The sequence below is a fragment of the Tamandua tetradactyla genome, chromosome 14 (genome assembly GCF_023851605.1).
Source record: "Tamandua tetradactyla isolate mTamTet1 chromosome 14, mTamTet1.pri, whole genome shotgun sequence".
Lineage (NCBI taxonomy): Eukaryota > Metazoa > Chordata > Mammalia > Pilosa > Myrmecophagidae > Tamandua > Tamandua tetradactyla.
The window spans coordinates 55,957,802-55,976,961 of NC_135340.1; the positions used below are offsets into that span (position 1 = coordinate 55,957,802).

At 36.7% G+C, this 19,160-nt stretch overlaps 2 protein-coding genes across 8 annotated transcripts in view; both read right to left on the reverse strand.

Moving 5' to 3' along the window:
- The window catches only part of VPS39 (VPS39 subunit of HOPS complex), a 64,993-nt gene extending 61,517 nt beyond the window's left edge, over nt 1-3,476 (reverse strand). For 4 of the 5 annotated variants that reach the window (XM_077127553.1, XM_077127552.1, XM_077127555.1 and 1 more), the window contains exon 1: nt 3,214-3,476. In XM_077127553.1, coding sequence (XP_076983668.1) covers nt 3,214-3,286 — 73 coding nt within the window. In that variant the 5' untranslated portion in view covers nt 3,287-3,476. The remainder of the gene's footprint in view (nt 1-3,213) is intronic. The other variant, XM_077127556.1, reaches the window with a different exon arrangement.
- Nucleotides 3,477-4,828: 1,352 nt separating this feature from the next.
- The window catches only part of TMEM87A (transmembrane protein 87A), an 80,642-nt gene continuing 66,310 nt past the window's right edge, over nt 4,829-19,160 (reverse strand). For 2 of the 3 annotated variants that reach the window (XM_077127565.1, XM_077127566.1), the window contains exons 13-20: nt 18,110-18,214; nt 16,886-16,944; nt 15,932-16,035; nt 10,486-10,559; nt 10,003-10,064; nt 9,298-9,353; nt 8,779-8,809; nt 4,829-6,944 (exon numbers count right to left, since the gene is read on the reverse strand). In XM_077127565.1, coding sequence (XP_076983680.1) covers nt 6,903-6,944; nt 8,779-8,809; nt 9,298-9,353; nt 10,003-10,064; nt 10,486-10,559; nt 15,932-16,035; nt 16,886-16,944; nt 18,110-18,214 — 533 coding nt within the window. In that variant the 3' untranslated portion in view covers nt 4,829-6,902. Of the gene's footprint in view, nt 6,945-8,778; nt 8,810-9,297; nt 9,354-10,002; nt 10,065-10,485; nt 10,560-15,876; nt 16,036-16,885; nt 16,945-18,109; nt 18,215-19,160 lie in introns of those variants that run through there. The other variant, XM_077127567.1, reaches the window with a different exon arrangement.

Consider the following 19,160-nt stretch of genomic DNA (forward strand, 5'->3'; position numbering starts at 1 on the left):
TTGGCCAGGTGAAGGCACCTAGTTCTGTTGCTGCAGACATGAGTCAATGGTTCGTGAACCTCATTTGTTGCTAATTACATCTGCAGTCAGCTAGGAGGCGTGCCTGCTGCAATGAATGACGTTTGATTTAATTGGCTGGTGCTTAAATGAGAGAGCGCAAGGTAGCACAGCCCAAGCAGCTCAGCATACCTCATCTCAGCACTTGCAGCTCAGCCCAGGCCTTTGGAGATGCAGAAAGGAATCACCCTGTAGAAAGTTGTTGGAACCCAGGGGCCTGGAGAGAAGGCCAGCAGAGATTACCCCGAGCCGTCCCACGTAAGAAAGAACCTCAGATGAAAGTTAGCTGCCTTTCCTCTGAAGAATTAACAAAATAAATCCCCTTTTATTAAAAGCCAATCCATCTCTGGTGTGTTGTATTCTGGCAGCTAGCAAACTAGAACACGTGGAGTGAGGGAGATAATAATTAAATATATGAAATAAAATTAGGTGGTGATCCATGAATAAGAGGAAAAGGCCGAGGAAGGGAATTGAGCATTGGCAGATGTGTCATTCTCTTTTATATAGGACAGTTAGGGAAGGTCCCACTGATTTAGGTAACATTTCAGCAGACACCTGCATGAAGTGAGGGATGAACCACAAGAGGAAGAGAGTGCCAGGCAGAGGAAAGAGCAAGTGCAAAGGCTCTGAGGTAGCTCTGTACTTTGTGTATTCATGAAACAGCAAGGAAAACTGTGTGTCTTGAACTAGGAACAAGGAGTAAGAGTAAATTCAGGGAGGCCAGATCATGCCAGGCGTTGTCAGCTGTAATAAGGACTTAGGAATGTATTCTAGTTGTAGTATGAAGTCCCTTGACCGTTTCGAGCAGAGGAAAGATGTGATCAGATGTAAGGTTCAAAGGATGACTCTATCCCTGGGTGGATAAAAAACTGAAAATAGCCCAAAGGTAAATACAGGGTGATCAGTTGGAAGACTACTCAACACAGGAGATCAGTAACTCAAGGAAGAGATGATGGTGCTTTTGTCAAGAACAGTAATAGTGGATATGGAAGGAAGTGTGGTTTTTTTGGTCTGAGCCAATTAGGTAAACAGAAATGCCATTTGCTGAAATGTGGAATACTGGAGAAGAAGCAGGTTTGGGGGAAGAAGAGTAAAGAATTTCATTTTAGACATGTTATTAGACATCCAAATGAAGATGCTGAAAAGGCAGGTGGTTATAAACAAGTCTGGATTCAGTGTCCTTATTTCCATTTCCCAGGAGATGGCTTATGCATCTCTAAGAAGTCTTTGAGCTCAAATATTGTCTGGCCCTCCATATTCTGGTTCCTGGATGAACTTTTCATCTAAGGGCACAGAATAGGTAACAGGGGTGATGATTAGAAATAGCAATGTTTATTACTGCTAAAGTCTAAAAATAAAGCAGTTCAGAGGTAGGAGACAGTAAATGGCCTTTTGTAGCCCAACACCTACCATAGCACCCTAGGAGGCAAAGGGCATTTCTCCTGTTTCTTGGGAGATCATTGAAGGACAAAAGCTACAGGCCATTTCAAAACTGTGTTCCTGAAATCTTTACTGTGATGTAGTAGAGTTGATAAGGGAGGCTATGAGATATCTGCAATGATGGTCCCATAGAATATCAGTGTGAAGGTACTGAGTAGAGCAGCAATTTTAGGAGAGAATTTCCTATATACACATCAGGATTTTGATAAGTCAAGTCAAATGTACTAAGTAACTCTACCATTCCTTTTCAGAAGCATATGTCCTAAACTGAGTTGGGTGCCCCTCCTCCATGCTACCATAACAGGCTACACATATCTCTAGTATTGTCTATCATCTATTATAATCTGTTCATGTGTCTGTGCCCCCCACTGTTTATTCCAGGAGCACAGTTATTGTTTCCTATTCATCCTTGTATTGCTGTCCTAGCAGAAATGGGCTCACACAGGCACCAAATACATATATGATGAGGGAATGGAAGACTAAATCCCTTTCTGCAATGCCAGGTTTTTCATTTTATTTTATTTCTCTTTTTCTTCTCTATTTCTATTTTTTACTGAGAACATTTAATGACATGAAACAGAGGTTTTCTTGAAATGCCTGGAGAAAGCAGGATTCTCTTCTTAATCCAAAAGACTAGGACAGCTTACTGTAAAGACCTGATTTTAAAGAGGCCCAAGGCTGCTAAAGATGGGAGAGGCAATATTAACATGAAGATTTGTGGGGGGAAAAGCTTACTGAAGAGAATCAAGAGCTCTGCAAGAAATGACTAGGTGGCACTGTCAAGAGATGATGCTGAGGGATGCCAGTCACCATCTAGATTCCACCAGGACTATTGTGGGTTCCTAACTCAGTATAAAATCCCATGAAGGATTCTGAGTTTCCCATTTAAGGTCCTTCACTTCTAGGATTTTGGACACTGACAAGAAAGATTAAAATGATTTCTGCTTGGTCTCTGATGGGTGTTAACAGACACAACCATTCATAAATAAGAACACAGTAAGAGCACAGTGTTCATAATTAAGAATCAAGCACACAAGAGATACCTGATTCTGCTTTCTGCACGGCTAATCCAAAAAAAATTATGCAAGTTTTTATTGGCAGGGTCTCATGGCAGTACAAAATGATGTTCTACCTACAGAGTTAGGGAACTTGGGCATTCTGGATATAAAGCAAACAATACTTGCTTAGAGTAAGACTTCAACAATAACAATGTTAGTTATCCAAAGGAATGTGAAGTGAACGATGACCTATCATTAAGGGAGGGAGGCGGTGGAAGTATATGATATAGGAATTTGAATGGTGACCAAAACAACAAAAAGTGTCGTCTTTCACCTAGAAATAAATGGATAAGTTCAGGCCCTTGACAGGCTGAGAACTTCCCACCGCATTATTCCTCCAAACTGAAAACTTCTTGGAAATCGAACTGGGCCAAAACTGAGCACCATTTACAGGGAAAGCTCAACCTCCACTCTGAAAGGGCAGGTGGAACTTCTCTAAAATGTCTGAGTCCCTGGGGATCTCCCAAGCGGTCCCACCGCCCTCGCTGTCTACAGCCCACAGGGCTATCACATCTCCGCCCTTCCTCATCCCGGGCCCCCCTTGGAGAGCGTCCGAGCGGAGCCCACAGGGCCAGACGCCTGACCACTTCCCCAGCGACACGGAAGGTAAGGGCCACTCCCGCGTGACCCCACTCTGCGCCGCGGCCCTTCGGCTCACCCCAGGCAGCCAGACAGTCGATCTGCAGAGGCAGCTTTTCTAGGATAGGAACTGGCTCGAAGGCGTCATGCATGGCGACGGGAGAGTCGGCGCCGCAGCCGCCTCACCCCGAGGGGGTCGGGCCAGGCCAGGGGCGGGCACCTCGCCCGGAGAGCTTAGACCAGAATCCGGCCAGGTACCCCAACTAAAGGCCCTTCAGCAACAGAGCCAGCATCAACTCCGGACTTCCTGCTGGATTAAGCCCGCCCTTTCCGCCTTGAAATCCCTCCTCTTCCGCCCTGGCTCCAATCTACCCTCAAAAAAGTGCCCGGGCCGGGTTTCTTTTTCCTGCTAGCTCAGAGCTTTTTCCTCGTAGGTCTTATTAGCCATAGGCTTAACAAGAAGGGACAGTAATCTTAATGTCGTAACTGTCTTAGGCATTGTAGCTTGGGCTTTGGCGTCAGCCACCCCTGGGATGGAGATGTGCCATTTCGGAAATTAGATGTCTTTTAGGAAATTGATCTCTCAAGTCTTTTTTCCTTATCTGCAAAATGAAGGTAATGTTACGCACCTTCGATTTGTTGTAAGCGCTTGGCAACTCTTGAGACTCTAAGCATTCAATAAATGGTGTATTAACCATTCCCAAATAATTTACCTTACCACTGTATTTTGAACGTTGTCCTAAGCCAGTGGTTCTCAAAGTGCGGTCTCTGGACCAGCATCACCTGGAAACTTGCCAGAAATTCAGTCTCAGGACTCATTCTAGCCCTATTATAACATAATCTTTGGGAATCCAGCAATCCGTGTTTTAATAAACCCCTAAGGTAAGTGCACACCCTCTCAATCTTGGGAACTACTGTTCTAGGCCAGGGTTTCTCAAATGCAGCACAAGTGACATTTAAGGCATAATTAGGTTGTGAGGGACTGTTCTATGCATTGTAGGACCATTAGCAGCAACTTCAGCCTTTACCTACTAGATGCCAACAACATCCTCGCCCCAGTTACAATAAAACATTTTCAGACACTGTCAGATATTCCGGGAGGGGGGGGGGGGGCGGAATCACTCCAGCTGAGAGCCACTGTTTTAAGCCAATACTTCTTAATGTGCATAGGCCTGGAGATCTTGTTAAAATGTAGATTCTGATTCAGTAAGCCCAGGGTAAGCCCTCACTGGTAATTTCTTACAAGCTCCCAAGTGTTTTTGATGCTATAGGTCTTTGGACCACATTTTGAGTAACAAGAATTGATTCAGTAACCCTTCGGAGTCAGCAAAATAAATGGCTTTTAAAATTGCTCTTCTCATTCTCACCAATTTGACTCTCTCAAGCTTTGTTTTACATCTTGATATTCCTTTTAGGGAGGTAAGAGACATAGCTCTTTCCTCCTATTGGTCCTGTGCAGTATGAGGTATTCCCTCTGGAGACTTAAGTACAAGAACAACAATAAAACTAAGTTTGAACTTGCCTTCCATGCGGGACACCCGGGTTCAATTACTAGACCATGTACCCCACCAAAAAAAAACTAAGTTTGAGCTGCAAGAATAATCTGTAACTGGCAATTTCCCCTGAAGAAAAGATCAGGTACATTACAAAATTAAGCATTTTGGTTTGAAGCAAAAATGTAAAAGAAAAAAAGGTTGTAGTCTATGATATAAAGTCAGAAAACTGGTACTGGTGCACTTTATTTGTATACAATGTCAGTTTTTCATCTGTACATAAGGAATACCTATCCCATCATTACCAAATGCTGTTTGTGAGAATCAAAATATTTTCAAGTTGTGAGAAATGTAGAGAATGCTAAACAAATCTTATGTTATGGCTGATTTTCATCATAGGTAACTGCCTTCTTGAAAATTTAGAATTACTAGCTACGATGCTGGAAGAAAGCCTAACACCTTTTAGTTCCAGGCCCAAAGGCCAAGACCTATGTAAACAATATAACCTCAAAGGTAACAGGTCATTGGGGGACTGTAAATTCTTTTGAACCTGTCCTAAGAAGTGATATGCCATATCCAATCCCAGTAACATAGTAAGCCCTGAGAAAAAGCTATAGAATTTGTACTGTTCAATCCTATTTGACAGAATAGATTTTTGCCTCAAGTAAACATCTACCAGCCTCAAAAAATATTTGAACCAACTCTCAGCTGCATTATAACTATTATTCACCTGCTAAGTTTGAATCTGCAAGAGCAGAAGAATACATGACAGTAACACCAGCCTTTTTCTAATAAGTTAGCATGAAAATATAATCAGCTCTTCAGACTGTCTGTTCCTTAAAGGTATAACCTAGGTGATTTTTTTTTAAATCACTTTAGTAGAGAGTTATAGAGAAATACTACATAAATATTAACACTTTCACTATAGTATGTGTTAGGGCATTAGTTAATGTGGTTGGTCATTGGATTCTATTGAAATTAGGACTACCTAGAATAAAAGTCACGGAAGGAAAATTTCCTCAAGAAGGAAACTGGGAGAAAGAAGGATCTTCAGAGAATACTGTGAAAAAAATGAGAAAAATATATTCATTTTGTTAAAATTCTTTATATTAAAAAGTGGCATGAACTTTTTATGTAGAACAAAAATCTTGGGAAGGCAAAACTGGATAAAACCATTAAAACAGAAATATAATGTTTCAAATGAATCCCATCACCTTGTGATGCCTCTTATAAACAGTTTCGAAACCAACACCAGATATAAGGACTATCAATCCTAAAGAATGAGCAGCAGTCCAGGGCCTCCTCATGCAGGGATAATTGCTTAAATGAAGCCAGAAGGACCTGTTACCTTTGTAGTTAGTTCCCACTTGTAAAGCAATACAGTCCCTCTAGCAGGGTGTTCACTCACAAGCACTTAGATGGGAGCACCTCTCTGGACCTACAATGAATGGCATTGCCTGTGCCGCCAGAGTGCCACCCTGGAGGCTTACAAAACAGTAGTTAAAAGTCCTGGAGTGTGTACCTGCACCACATTGCCAGCAATGGGATGTGTCACAATAGCAGATGTCAAAAGAGTTAAGCTAATATTTCTCTCTAAATTACATCTGAAATAGAAAAATCTTCAATATACACCATTTGTAAACAAAATTGCACTTGATTTTGTTGTTTAGACAATCTGAATCACACTGTAACAGTTTCTCTCTCCCTCTTTTTTCTTTTAATCATTGATAGAAACAGGGCTCTTTAACTCAGAAGGGCCCTTTATTCTTAAAACCACCGCTGCCAGTTGTAAACCCTGACTCTACAGGAAACTGAAAAGGCAATTATCAATTTCCCCCATCACCTACTAAAGTCCCTAAATAAATAAAAATCACTGGCAATTGCTCCTGAAGACTGCATTATGGTTTTGATGTCATCGTCCTTTAGAAGATGTTAAATTTTTAGTTTGACAGATTAAACAACTGAAACATTATAGAAGATTCAGGAACAATACACATAAATTTGCATAAACATCCACGTTCAGTGTGTGGGAGGGAAAGGGGCATCAACATTGTAAATAAGAAACTTGTAGGTTTTTCTCATCCTATGAACTTCTTTTCAACAAGATGTTCTCCTTGTTCTGACATCTCTTGCCAGTTCTAATGCAAAACGATCAAGGAACAGATCAGGATGTCATTGCCTCCTTTAACTCCATGGAACAGTGGTAGAAACCTGACACAGAAGCTGATCTCTTCCCTAATAATGAGCCATCTTCAACTGCAAATACCCCCAGTCTTTACTCCATTTTGGACCTTTCAAAGTGTGTAATCATTCGTTCCTAGGAAAAAAAAAAAAAAGGTTAATTCTAAGTATATTAATTAACAGCTGTTTACATTTCAAGTATCTTCTATACATACCATGACACACACATTTCCCACAAATACTTATTTATGTTACTTAAATATTCATTACAAAGGTTCCTAACCATACTTGAAGATTTTGAAACAACAAATGACCAAACCATACACAAGATCAACTGAATCAAAATCTTTGGGCCTCTGGACGTCAAGCCACAAATGAAAAGGAACTGTCAGACCAGGATAATGTGACATATATTTATTTAAGATTGAGCTTTTATAAAACTGTACCTCTTCTGACTGAAGAATTTAAACTTTAGCCACAAGTATGTCCACTACAACAGTCAGCAATATAGAAAAAAATATAAGAACTAAACGTCCAAAAATATAGGACTGTATAAACACATTATGGTATATCTGTACAATGAAATATTATATACTCATTGAAATTAAATTTGATTATAAAATAGTATTTACAGTATCTCATTTCCATTAACAAAAATTATATGTACTACTATTTCCTTTCCTGTCCTATTTTTTTATATATATTTTTCATTTTCCCTTGAACTAAGTACTTATCACAAATTTATCCCAAAATCCAGATGAAATGTAAATCCCTTTTTAATATGATCAATCATATCAAGTATCATATAAAGTATCCTGTTCACTTTTTTCTTAAAAATACCCTTTCTGAAACTCTCTTCTGCTCTATTCTAGACTGGTCAGTCTTAAAAACTGTTGCACAACTGTCACCCTTGAACTTTCTTATATCACCACCATGAAAATTATCCCTGCCTCTGTTTTATGTTGGATCCTTTATTTCCTAGATTTCAAGCCTTCTTGCTTAGTTGATTTCCTCAGTTTTATAGAGAACGTTTTCCACCATTTTCTTCAGAAAGCACATGTAAGATATCATTTTTTAATTTTTTTCCCATCTGAAAGCATCTTTATTTTACCCTCATGGTAAAATAGTTACTAGGTTGAAAATAATTTTCCTCAGAATTCAAAGACATTGTTCTATTATTTTCTGATTTCCAAAGTGATTTTTGAAGAACGTAATGATGTTTTCACTCTTTCATGTAACTTGATTCTCTTGTAATTTATTTAAATTCTTTTTCAGTTTTAAAAAAGAAAGACCTTCCTATTTATTGGGTATTCGTGCAAAGTCTTGCATAGCTTGTTCACACAGGAAAATATGAAGAGATGCGTAAAGTCACCTCTGAAAGTACTATAGTAAACCTGTATTCCCAGGAATGGCATAATTTGGTTTCACGAAGTCAGACCTCTCTGGGTAAAATATAGAGCTAAAGCCATAAGGAAGCACTGAAAATAAACGATTAGCAGAGGAAAGCCCCAAAAGGAAATACTACAGATATAACATGCAAGATGCTCTGAGAACTACACACCACAGAAAGCAAGATGTTATATTGGTAGGTTTAAATCTGAATGACAGGGTTTAAAATTATTTCAATACATACAACAGTGAAGGAATGTGACACTGTTTTCTGCATCACATAACAGGTCAGTAGGAAATGCACAAACCATTTTAACAGCAACCAGTCCTAACACCTTGAGTATGAATCAGGCAAGATGCTTCCAACTGGCTTTCTAAAATCAAAAGGTTTTGAAATGAGCTAGTATTCAGATTCTGTCTAGAACAAGTTCCCATGAACCCAGACTACAATTCTACATAAGACTTCATTTGAAGCTGTCTAGATGAATCGTGTGGAGGTATATTAAAAGTTAACAACATCAGTGGTATCAACTATAATTCTAAAAACCTGAAGAGAACAGTGACATAATTTAATTACTAACCTCATCTGAATCCAGAAGGGCTGGAAGTGCTCTGCAGAGAGAAAAAACACCAAACTGGACAATGTAAAATAGAGTCATAAATGGTTCATAAAGGACAGCAGAATAATGAATGCCACGTGATACTTTTTTGTAATTACCTAAGATTTATATCTTATTAATGGCCCCTTCAGGAGAGAAATAAAAATAACACAAATATAAGAAAACAAACAAACAAAAAACCCCACATATATATCCTACATTCTAATAGGGCCAATATTTCATGAAAATTATAGTCCTGGGAAGGAATTCAAAAATTGTATTCCCACTGATCTCAATAGCTAAATCTTTCTAAGAAGAATTATCCTCTGAACAAATAATTCCATATACTTTGGTCTATATATCATTACTAATCTTTTAATTATTTATTTCTTTTAATTATAAGCATTCTCATTCCTATGTTTCTCAGCCAATGTATGTATAACAATAAAACGAGTACTAACTATAAAACAAGATTCTTGTGGTAATGATTCAAAAACTTACACATCTGTCACAGAAGAAGGAACATTCTCTTCTACCCACTTCAAATCATCTTCCTGCTGGGAACATACAGGTACCAGTTGTTAGTAAACTGCACTAAATAATAACTCTCAAGTAAGGATTTAAAGAGATCTTAACATTTTTAAATTTAATCTTTTGCTATTCTGTGTAGTACATTCACGTAACAACTGGGACTGCTAACAGAAAAGTCAAATAATTTAATTTTAAAAACCATATAATAGAAATATAAAATGATGCTCTGCATAATTAAATGTTCTTTTCTCAATGGCCTAACCCTGGGAGTTTGCTTCAGGCAGGCTTTGTTCTTTAAAACCGAGATAAATTTGAAAGCCCTTACTGTAGAGTGGATGCATAGTTCTAAAACAAATGCTGACTGAAAAAAATCCTTGGGCCTTGTTAATGAAACTATGACTTCATTAATGAAGACTGACAAAAAAGAACCATCAGATTGGTCTGGTATTTTTTCAATATATAGCAACAAACCATCTAATTAAAGACAACTAGGCCTCAGAATCACTTGTGCCTGTTCTAAAAAATGTTAAGGGAACATCTATCAAAAATATTTCTAAACAAGCATAATCATAAATGTATACAAAAATCCTTAAGGCCCATGCAACAGAACTAATGAGCTTCACTAAAGGCTGGGGGACAGAGCAAAGACAAAGGAGGAATATAAGTCATAGTTACTGCTTTGTTCATTTTACTGTTTCCATTTGGTTCTTGTTTGGTACTTCTCATTTTCATTCCTTCTGTGGAAGAAAAAAAGTAGACAGGTTAAAATTATGTTAACAGACTAGCAAAAACGAATTTAGAACTTTATTTTTAGGCTTATTGACTGATTAAATGATAAATGTTTCTTTATCTTTACATTTATACTGTGAAGTTCAAAGCTAAATTTTTAGCTTATCTCCAGCAAGTAAACTCTACTTTTAATGTGTATTTATTTACTGAATTTACCCTGGCTTCCTCTTATGCTTCATACCCTTATTTTCTCTATACCCTAACTTCATCAAATACCTAAAAGAGGAATGCTATTGTTGTAAAATAATAGACAATAGAGATTTGTATATCTCGATTTTGATATACAAATGTCATACTTAACTTTGCTCTATTTTTAAAAACCAGAAAAGAATATTTAAAGCAAAAATAAAAGGTGAATTTCATCACTACCAAAGCTTTCTTTCAGCATAGGTTCCTTTTGTTCATCCTCTTCCTCTTCCTCAGATAATGGTGAAAAGGCAAACCTGGCAGAACAAAGACAGAATAGAAGGGAAAAAAATTTAGAAAACTATCAACTCCTCTATTATTTGGATTTTACAGGACTGATTACTGAAACTGCAATTGCAGTCATTCAATTATTTAACAAATAATGAAATAATTCTTCCCTTTCAGAAAGCTGTCAACTGCTTATATTAGCAAGGGAGAAGCATTATGTTTAGAGTCTAGGCTCAGTCAGGCATTACCTTAGACAAGTTAATTTCTCTGTGCCCTAGTTTCCTCATCTGTAAATGGGGATAATAATAGAGCATTATTCATAGGGCTGTTTTGTGAAAATTAAATAAGTTGTAAATAAAGTGCTTAGAACAATACCTGACACATGGAAAGCATTTGATAAATGTGCATATATAAGAATATCTATCATACAGAAGTAAGAAAATTCCCATGTAATTTAAAATCTTAGCCTTCAAATTGAGATTTAGGAAGATGGAGGCCTGATCATGTGGGTCCCAGGTACTTTAAAATCCGTTTCCAAGTAGAAAGCTGAGATGATGATGAAGGTCTAATCTTGTACACCTAATGCCTTTCCTTGCCAACTTCCAAGAGAGTCAGCAAAGTGGCTGCCAGAAAGATAATTCCTCTAGAATGCTTTAGTTTTGACCTTACTCTACTTTTATTTTATTGCTGCCAACTATTTTCAATCTACCTTGTTTTGAAAATCTCCCTTTCAAGATAAGCTTGAGGAGGTGCACTCTCATTGCTTCTATTCAGTATTATACTGGAGGGCCTTGCCCATGCAATAATACAAGAAACAGAAATGAGGAAGGAAGATTATTTGACAAGGAAGGAACAACAGTCATTAAGTAAAACAAAAAGACTGTTTATTGAGAAAAGATAGAAACCATTAGAGTTAAGATAATTTAGGATGGTAGATGGTTAGAGTTAAGATAATTTAGGATGGTAGATGGTAGTAAGACAAATATACAAAAAAACCAGAAGCATTCTTATTATTTAGAAAAGTCATACATAATATATTTTTAAATATTTTTGACAAAACAAAACAACATACAAACATGCACATTCTTAACATATGAATATTCCATACCTAGTGTACAATCAATGGCTCACAATATTATCACATAGTTGTATATTCATCGCCATGATCATTTCTTAGAACACTTGTATCACTCCAGAAAAAAAAAATAAAAAGGAAAAGAAAACCTCATACATACCAAACCCCTTACCCCACCCTCTCATTGACCACTAGTATTTCCATCTACCCAATATATTTTAACCTTTGTTCCCCCTATTATTTACTTTTTATCCATATTTTTTACTCATCTGTCCATACCATAGATAAAAGGAGCATCAGACACAAGGTTTTCACAATCACACAGTCACACTGCAAAAGCTATATCATTATACAATCATTTTTAAGAAACATGACTACTGGAACACAACTCCACAGTTACAGGCACTTCCCTCTAGCCACTCTAATACACCTTAAACTAAAAAGGGGATATCTATATAGTGTATAAGAATAACCTTTAGGATAACCTCTCGACTCTGAAATCTCTCAGCTTCTGACACTACTTTGTCTTATTTCTCTCTTCCCCATTTTGGAAAAGGTGGTTTTCTCAATCTCTTGATGCTGAGCCCCAGCTCATTCTAGGATTTCTGTCCCACACTGCCAGGGAGGTTTACACCCCTGGGTCATGTCCCATGTAGAGAGGGAGAATGCAGTGAATTTGCTTGAGAGAGAGATAGCAACAAAAGAGGTTCTCTGGGGGTGATTCTTAGACCTAATTTTAAGTAGCCTTAGCCTATTCTTTGCTGGGATAAGTTTCATGTGAACAAATCCCAAGACTGAGAGTTTGGATTACTGATTTGGTTGTCCCACAGCTTGCAAGAACATCAGGAATTCTCCAAATGGGAAGGCTGAATTCTCCCCCTATCTTGCCATTCCCCCAAGGAGACTCTGCAAATACTTCTTTATTCACTGTTCAAATCACTCTGGGATTTATAGGGGCATCACACTGGACAAACCTACAAAAATCTCATGACCTAGTCAAGATTCCATGCACTTATGGTGTTCAATTAAACCGTCTATACAAGCTAAATTAGGAAATGCACTAGTCAAAATATAAATGTTACACCGAATAAGCATTTTTTGCTCTAGTCTCACACCGAAGTTGAAGTTCCAAAATATCAATTACCATCTATTTTCAACACCCTGCAGTATGACATTCCTTTGTTCTTCCTCACATAAAAACATTTTTTAATTTGTACATTTAGTCATTATCATTGTACACTCCAGGCACTCCTACATTATAACATCTCAGTCTTTCTTGTATATCTTTCCTTCTGGTTTCATATGTGCCCCCAACTCTCCTCTTTCTATCATACTCATATTCAGTTTCATTCAGTCATACATAATATTTTTAAAGACTACATTCAAAAGAGCTACAAAATAAAATATTTAAATAGAAAATTACAAAACATAATTGATGCATTCAAAAAAAATGGAGAGATATCATATTCAAAGATGAAACTATCAAAAATATAAATGTCCCTAATCAATTCATTAATTCAATTAAATTCCCATCAACATCCCAAAAGGTTTTCCTAGAATTAAACAAACTATCTAAAATTCATTATTAAAGACCAAAGATCTAACGACAAAGGCTGGTTTTAAAAAAGACAATAATAGGCGCCTCCATATATCAGAAGCTAGACTAATGCTATTGATGAATTAGAAGAGAATGGAAAACTTAGAATTAAACAATTCTTCATGGATTCAAGTCTCACTTAAGAAAAATAAATGTAAAACTTATTTGTAATGGTTAGGTTCTTGCGTCAACTTGGCCAAATGATTATGCCCAGTTGTCTGGTCAGGCAACCACTGGCCTGACTGTTGCTGCGAGGATATTTCATGGCTGGCTGATAAACTGGAAGGCTGGCATATTAAATCATCAGTCAGTTGATTGTATCTATGGCTGATAACATCTGTGATTAACTAAAGTGTGCTTCAATGAGATAATTCAATCAGCTGAAGGTTATTAAGGAAGAAGAGAGACTCTTTCACTGCTTCTTCAGCCAGGGAGCCTCTCTTAGGGAGTGCATCCAGACACTTCACAGGAGGCACCAGCTTCATAGCCTGCCCTGTGGATTTTGGGCTGTTCCATTCCCACGGTTGCATGAGACACATTTATAAATCTCATATTTACAGATCTCTCCTGTTGGTTCCGTTTCTCTAGAGAACCAGTGTGCTAGAGAATATTAACACAGTATTCAAAGAAACTATTAAAGAGAATTAACTTTATGACTTCAGGTCAGAAAAGGATTTTTTAAACAAGACATAAAATGTACAAACCATGAAGTTTTTTGAAAAGAATGAAAATTTGAATCCACATTTATAAGTTTCCTTATGACCAAAAGACCATAAGAAAAAAAAAAAGATCAACAAGCCAGGAGAAAATATCTGCAAAATGTTAGTCTCCAAAATATATTAGCTATTCCTATATTAAGAAAATGATCAATAAGCCAATAAAAATTAAGCCAAAGATATAAAAAGTTGATCCACAGTAGGAAAAATCTAAGGGCCTATAAGCAAGTAACTTGGCCTTAAATGCAAATCAAATATTAAACAATAATTCTCATCCACCAGAGCCACAAAAATTAAATAAAATGGGAGGTGTAGGGGAAGGGAGAAGAGAGCTTCTATTTTACTATTTGTAGATATCCAGTTTGTTTCAGTTTTTTGAAATGCAATACAGTAATACTTTTAAAATTACAAATACACATACACTTTAAACCCAATAATCACAAACCTCATCATTAAATTGATATTTACTGAACATCCACCATGTGTCAAGAATAGTTCTACTGCATTTTTTTCTGTTGCTGGGGAAAGCAGCATGCTTGTTGTGCTCCCTTCCCAGGAAGGAAAGAGCATAAGGAAAGAAAACATTGATTTCTCCAGATTCCATATGTATCTTTTTCCCTTCCTATCATTCTGCTGTAAGAATCCTTATCCGTAAAGCAATTATATGCTGAATCCTTCTAGTGAATCACTGGACATATGGGTGGTCATCATGGTAACTCCAAAATACCCCAAACTGGAAATAGGCCAAATGGACATCAACAGGGGAATAAACAAATTAATCATATTACATCTGTACTATGTAATATGCCATCAGTGAAAATAGAGACTTCAATTTAAACTGGTTATCTTAGATGGAATTTCTACAACATACTGTTAGGTGAGTAAATAAAATTCTAGTTTTGTTAAATGACAAAACAAACCCATTTATTTATATAACATATGAACAGGGAATAAAATGTTCATATTTTATTGAATATTTATTTATTAAATATTTATTTTCATATTTATTTATTAAATATTGAAGGATTTACCCCATTAGGCTGTTGACACTGGAGTTACTGGGAAAGGGAGTAATGTTTTAAAACAAAAGAGGGAGAAGAAAGATGGAGATAAAGAAAAAAGACTGAAGAAAGGGAAAAAATTCATATAGACGGTACAGTGAATACTGATACAGCAGCAATCAGAATGTCAAGATTCATTCTGAACAGTGTGATTTCGGGTCTTTCTTTTCTTTCACACTTTTCCCTACTGTTTAATTATTTTTAAACAAATTCGTATTATAGTCTGAAAAGTCAATAAAGCTAGTTTCATGGGTAAGGAGAAGGATCTCACCTATTTTCTTTCCAAATGTTTTACTGGTATGTCTGTATATAAAATTAGTTGTTTAATTATACCATTTCACCCTTTTCCTTCTTTGGTGGTGGGTTGCTTTATAACAACACTTAACTGTCTAAATGCAAAAGAAGAAAAAGAAGGGAAACAAAGGAATGGATATTCACAAAACAAAGATATCAGTTCCTAAATAACTGAGTTTTGTCAACACTGGACAACGTAAATTCACATGTGGATTTTTAATTCCAAAGTCAGTAACATAAGTTTTCATTTAATCTTCTCTACTATTACAAATGAGCTGGGCTGCTGACTTTAGAAACTGTTCTTTTCTTCTAGGTAATAGGCAGGAGAGACATTCATCACAAGTGTCACAATCTACCTACCTTCGTTATTTACCCATATGAATACTTGTATCATCAGAAGATGTCACAGCCGAAAGAAATCTCATATAATTAGTTCAATTCCCCTTCATTATATGAAAAGGAAACTATGGCCCAGAGAAGTAAAAAGAAGCAGCATGCCAAAAATCACAGAGCAGGTTGATAACAGAGCTGAAATAAGAACCGATTTCTTCTGAATTCAGACCCAGTGTTCCTTCCACTAAATGACACTGTCCCCCAATGTACCACACTCAATTGATGTCACAGCTGTCCAACGGTCAATAAAGAAGAGTCTAAGAACCTCTGGTTATTTGCAGATGGTCGCCATAGAATCATGATGACAAAAAGGATCATGGAGAACAGCAACCGCCAGATGGCATCATCCACCCACAACTCTCTCCAGTCCTAATAAAAGGGGAAAAGTTCATTTATATACATTATGTTAGCACTCTGTCCACAGAGCCTTGTCAGAAAACAAGAATCTCTTATACATTCTTCAACTTATATTTACCAAGAGTCTGCTATGTGCTAGGCACTGTGCTAAGTGCTAGGGGATGCAGAGTGAATAAACATAGTTTTTTTTCCCTTGCAGCACTTACTGTATTAAAGAAAAGGCCCCAACTGAACTAAGCACTTATCAAAGCTTCATTAAAGCTGAGAATCTTTAGGGAAGGATTTTTACACAGGGTAAGAAAAAGTAACATTAGGTTATTTTTTTGCTTCATTTTCAGGTAGGTATGTAGATGTGTGTGTGTGTGTGTGTGTGTGTGTGTGTGTGTGTGTGTGTGTGTAGATGTGTGTGTGTGTGTGTGTGTGTGTGTGTGTGTGTGTGTGTGTGTGTGTATCTACCAAAGTAGAGCCCTAGGTGCCTCTTTACCTGATTGGTCATAGTCTTTGTGCTCAGATCTTAAGGATATGGTTTCTAATTAACATTAAGTACTCTGGATTTCCTATTTGAGAATTTTTAGTTAAGGTGAAAGTGGATCATGACAGATTATGGTTATCATACAGAATTCTTTCTCTGTACTAGGCTATGTAGTCAAATAAAAAAATTGTAAACCCTATAATACCAAGCACCATGAGAGTACAGGATACTTAAGATAACCTAGGAGGGATATCGAACCCTCAGAGTGGAGACTCAGCACTAATTTTGTATAAGGTGCATACCTTACAAGAATCTTACTATTATTATCAACTCACATCTTCTGTGTGTAAGACAGTACAGGATTCATAAATGCATGTGCTTATGACTCACCGACTGACAAGTCACTATCCTGAATTTCATGGTCGTCCAGATGATAAACACAATAGATGCTGACAGGAAATGAAAAACCTGGTTACAGTATGAATGTTTGTTTTCATCCCAAATTATATTCTCTGATTCCAGTTAAATGGAATTCCACACTCCCATAGCCCCCAATACATCAAAAAGTAATTTCTATTACTTACCTGAACAAATTTATTCAATACAAATGTACTGAATTTATTAATTTAAAATATATTTTCTCTAATTTACAAATTTACTGAATGCCTACATAAGCAAGGCCCATGTTACATACTGAAATGTTAGTAATGGAGAAAAAAGAATGCTATTTTAATAAAACTCCACCTTGTTTTGTCTACCCTCTCTGTGTTTAAAGAATAGTATTGTTTACTGTCTAGCTGCTTCAGTAACCCTACTAAGTATTAGAAAACAAGTTATTGGCAATTTAGATTTTTCTAATATTATCAATAATATACAATAGTAATCAAGAAATAAGGTAGAAAAAATATACTTGAAAAGCTAAGGGCCTCCTGTTAACCACCCTTCATTAATATTATTGCTTATTCTTTTCTTTCCTTTATCCTTAGTATAGTAACAATAATTTCTCTCTGGCTAATCAGATGAAAAACAGGATAAGCAGGTTGATAAAATGACTGCCACACAAACAAAAAAACTGGTTCCAATCACAGGCCAGACTTCATTATTCCTGGGACAAAGGCCAAAAGGCATACAAATGAGCCTATTTTTAGCTATGGTCTACTTAATGGCTATTTTTATGTACCCTTAGTGATATATATAAAAGCAATGTACCCCAATCTTAAATTCTGTATCTATTCAATAAAACCAAATAAGCAAGTGCTTATTTGCTTTTTAAAAAAACAAAAAACAAATGCTATTTGACACTCAAGCTAACTCGCCCCAAGAAAAAGAATGCCCCAAAGAACGGAGACAGAACTGAGACAGAAGAGGAAATAGAAAGAGTTGAAATTACAAAGCTGATATTCAGCTATGATACTTGAAAAAAAAAAAAGGTTCTTAAATCTTTTTTGAACCATAGACTTCTTTGAAAATTTGACAAAAGCTAAAGACCTTTCCCCAAGTGAAATGTGTAAACTGTATACGTAATTTCAGAGAGCCCACCCATGGCCTTGCAGGTTAAGAATCTCTGTTCTAGAAAGATCTCATTTAAAAAGGAAGAAAAAGTTTCTGACTTACCTGCCACTGCCAAAATAAGCGTGTTGGTGAAATGTCGGTACAAAGAGAGTTTCACAATGTTCCTCCGAAGTTTTAATAGCTTCATTGTTTGAGTCAAGCTAATAAATATGTGTTTGCAGGTCAAGGAAATCAACATTCAGAAAAAAACAATAAACTAGTAAATTAATCCTCAAGTTCTTTGAGGATCTAGGGTAATACTAATAGAGCTATGGATCCTAGAGACCTTACAGCTTAATCTCACAAACACCTTCAAGCCTTGCCAAGATTAATATGAAAAGTCATCAATTTCAATGAGACACTGAAGAGAAGACAGAACCAGAAGAAAATGAGGATGCAAAAAACAAGAGGAAAAAAATTGAGAGAAAAATAAAAACAAGAAGCTTTCTAAAGAAACAACAAAAAAGATGAAAAAAAAAGATATAGATGAATGGGAAATGAAATGAAGAGTAACAGGCAAGGGACAAAAAGTTAAACACCATATCTCTCCTCCTCAAATGTGGGTGACTCTGTTCTCAACTGTCCCAACCAATCAAGTCTAAGGCCATAATTACACTTTTGCCTACTTCACAGTACTACACTCAGTCCCCTCATGCCATCGTAAGGAATCTGTTATCAGCTGCCTGTGCTACCCTGAATTAAGAGAACCCTACACTGTCTGAGAATCCTAGGCAATTAGGCTCCAAAAGCAATGACTGCTAAATAGAAGTTATAAGAAAAAGAGAAAAGGAAAAACTGCTGACAACTAAAAAATATCTCTGCTCTTGTGTTCAAATTTCAGAATGAGGAGCTGGTATGAAAATAAGGGAATTGGAGCTTGCTCTGCTCTTTGACAGAGCCTTGGCAGCAACCTAGTCAATGAGTTAACTTACTGAATAGGTCAGTCCCATCTACCTCTCTCCACTCCTCCAAATAAGCATAGTAGCTCATAATGCACAGGTGCAGATACTGAGCTACAAAACTTTAGGCCATCTGAACCCAGAGTACTTCAACTTTGAACATCTTGGCAGTCAACTCAAATTCTGACTATTACACAATTTTATTCATATTCAGA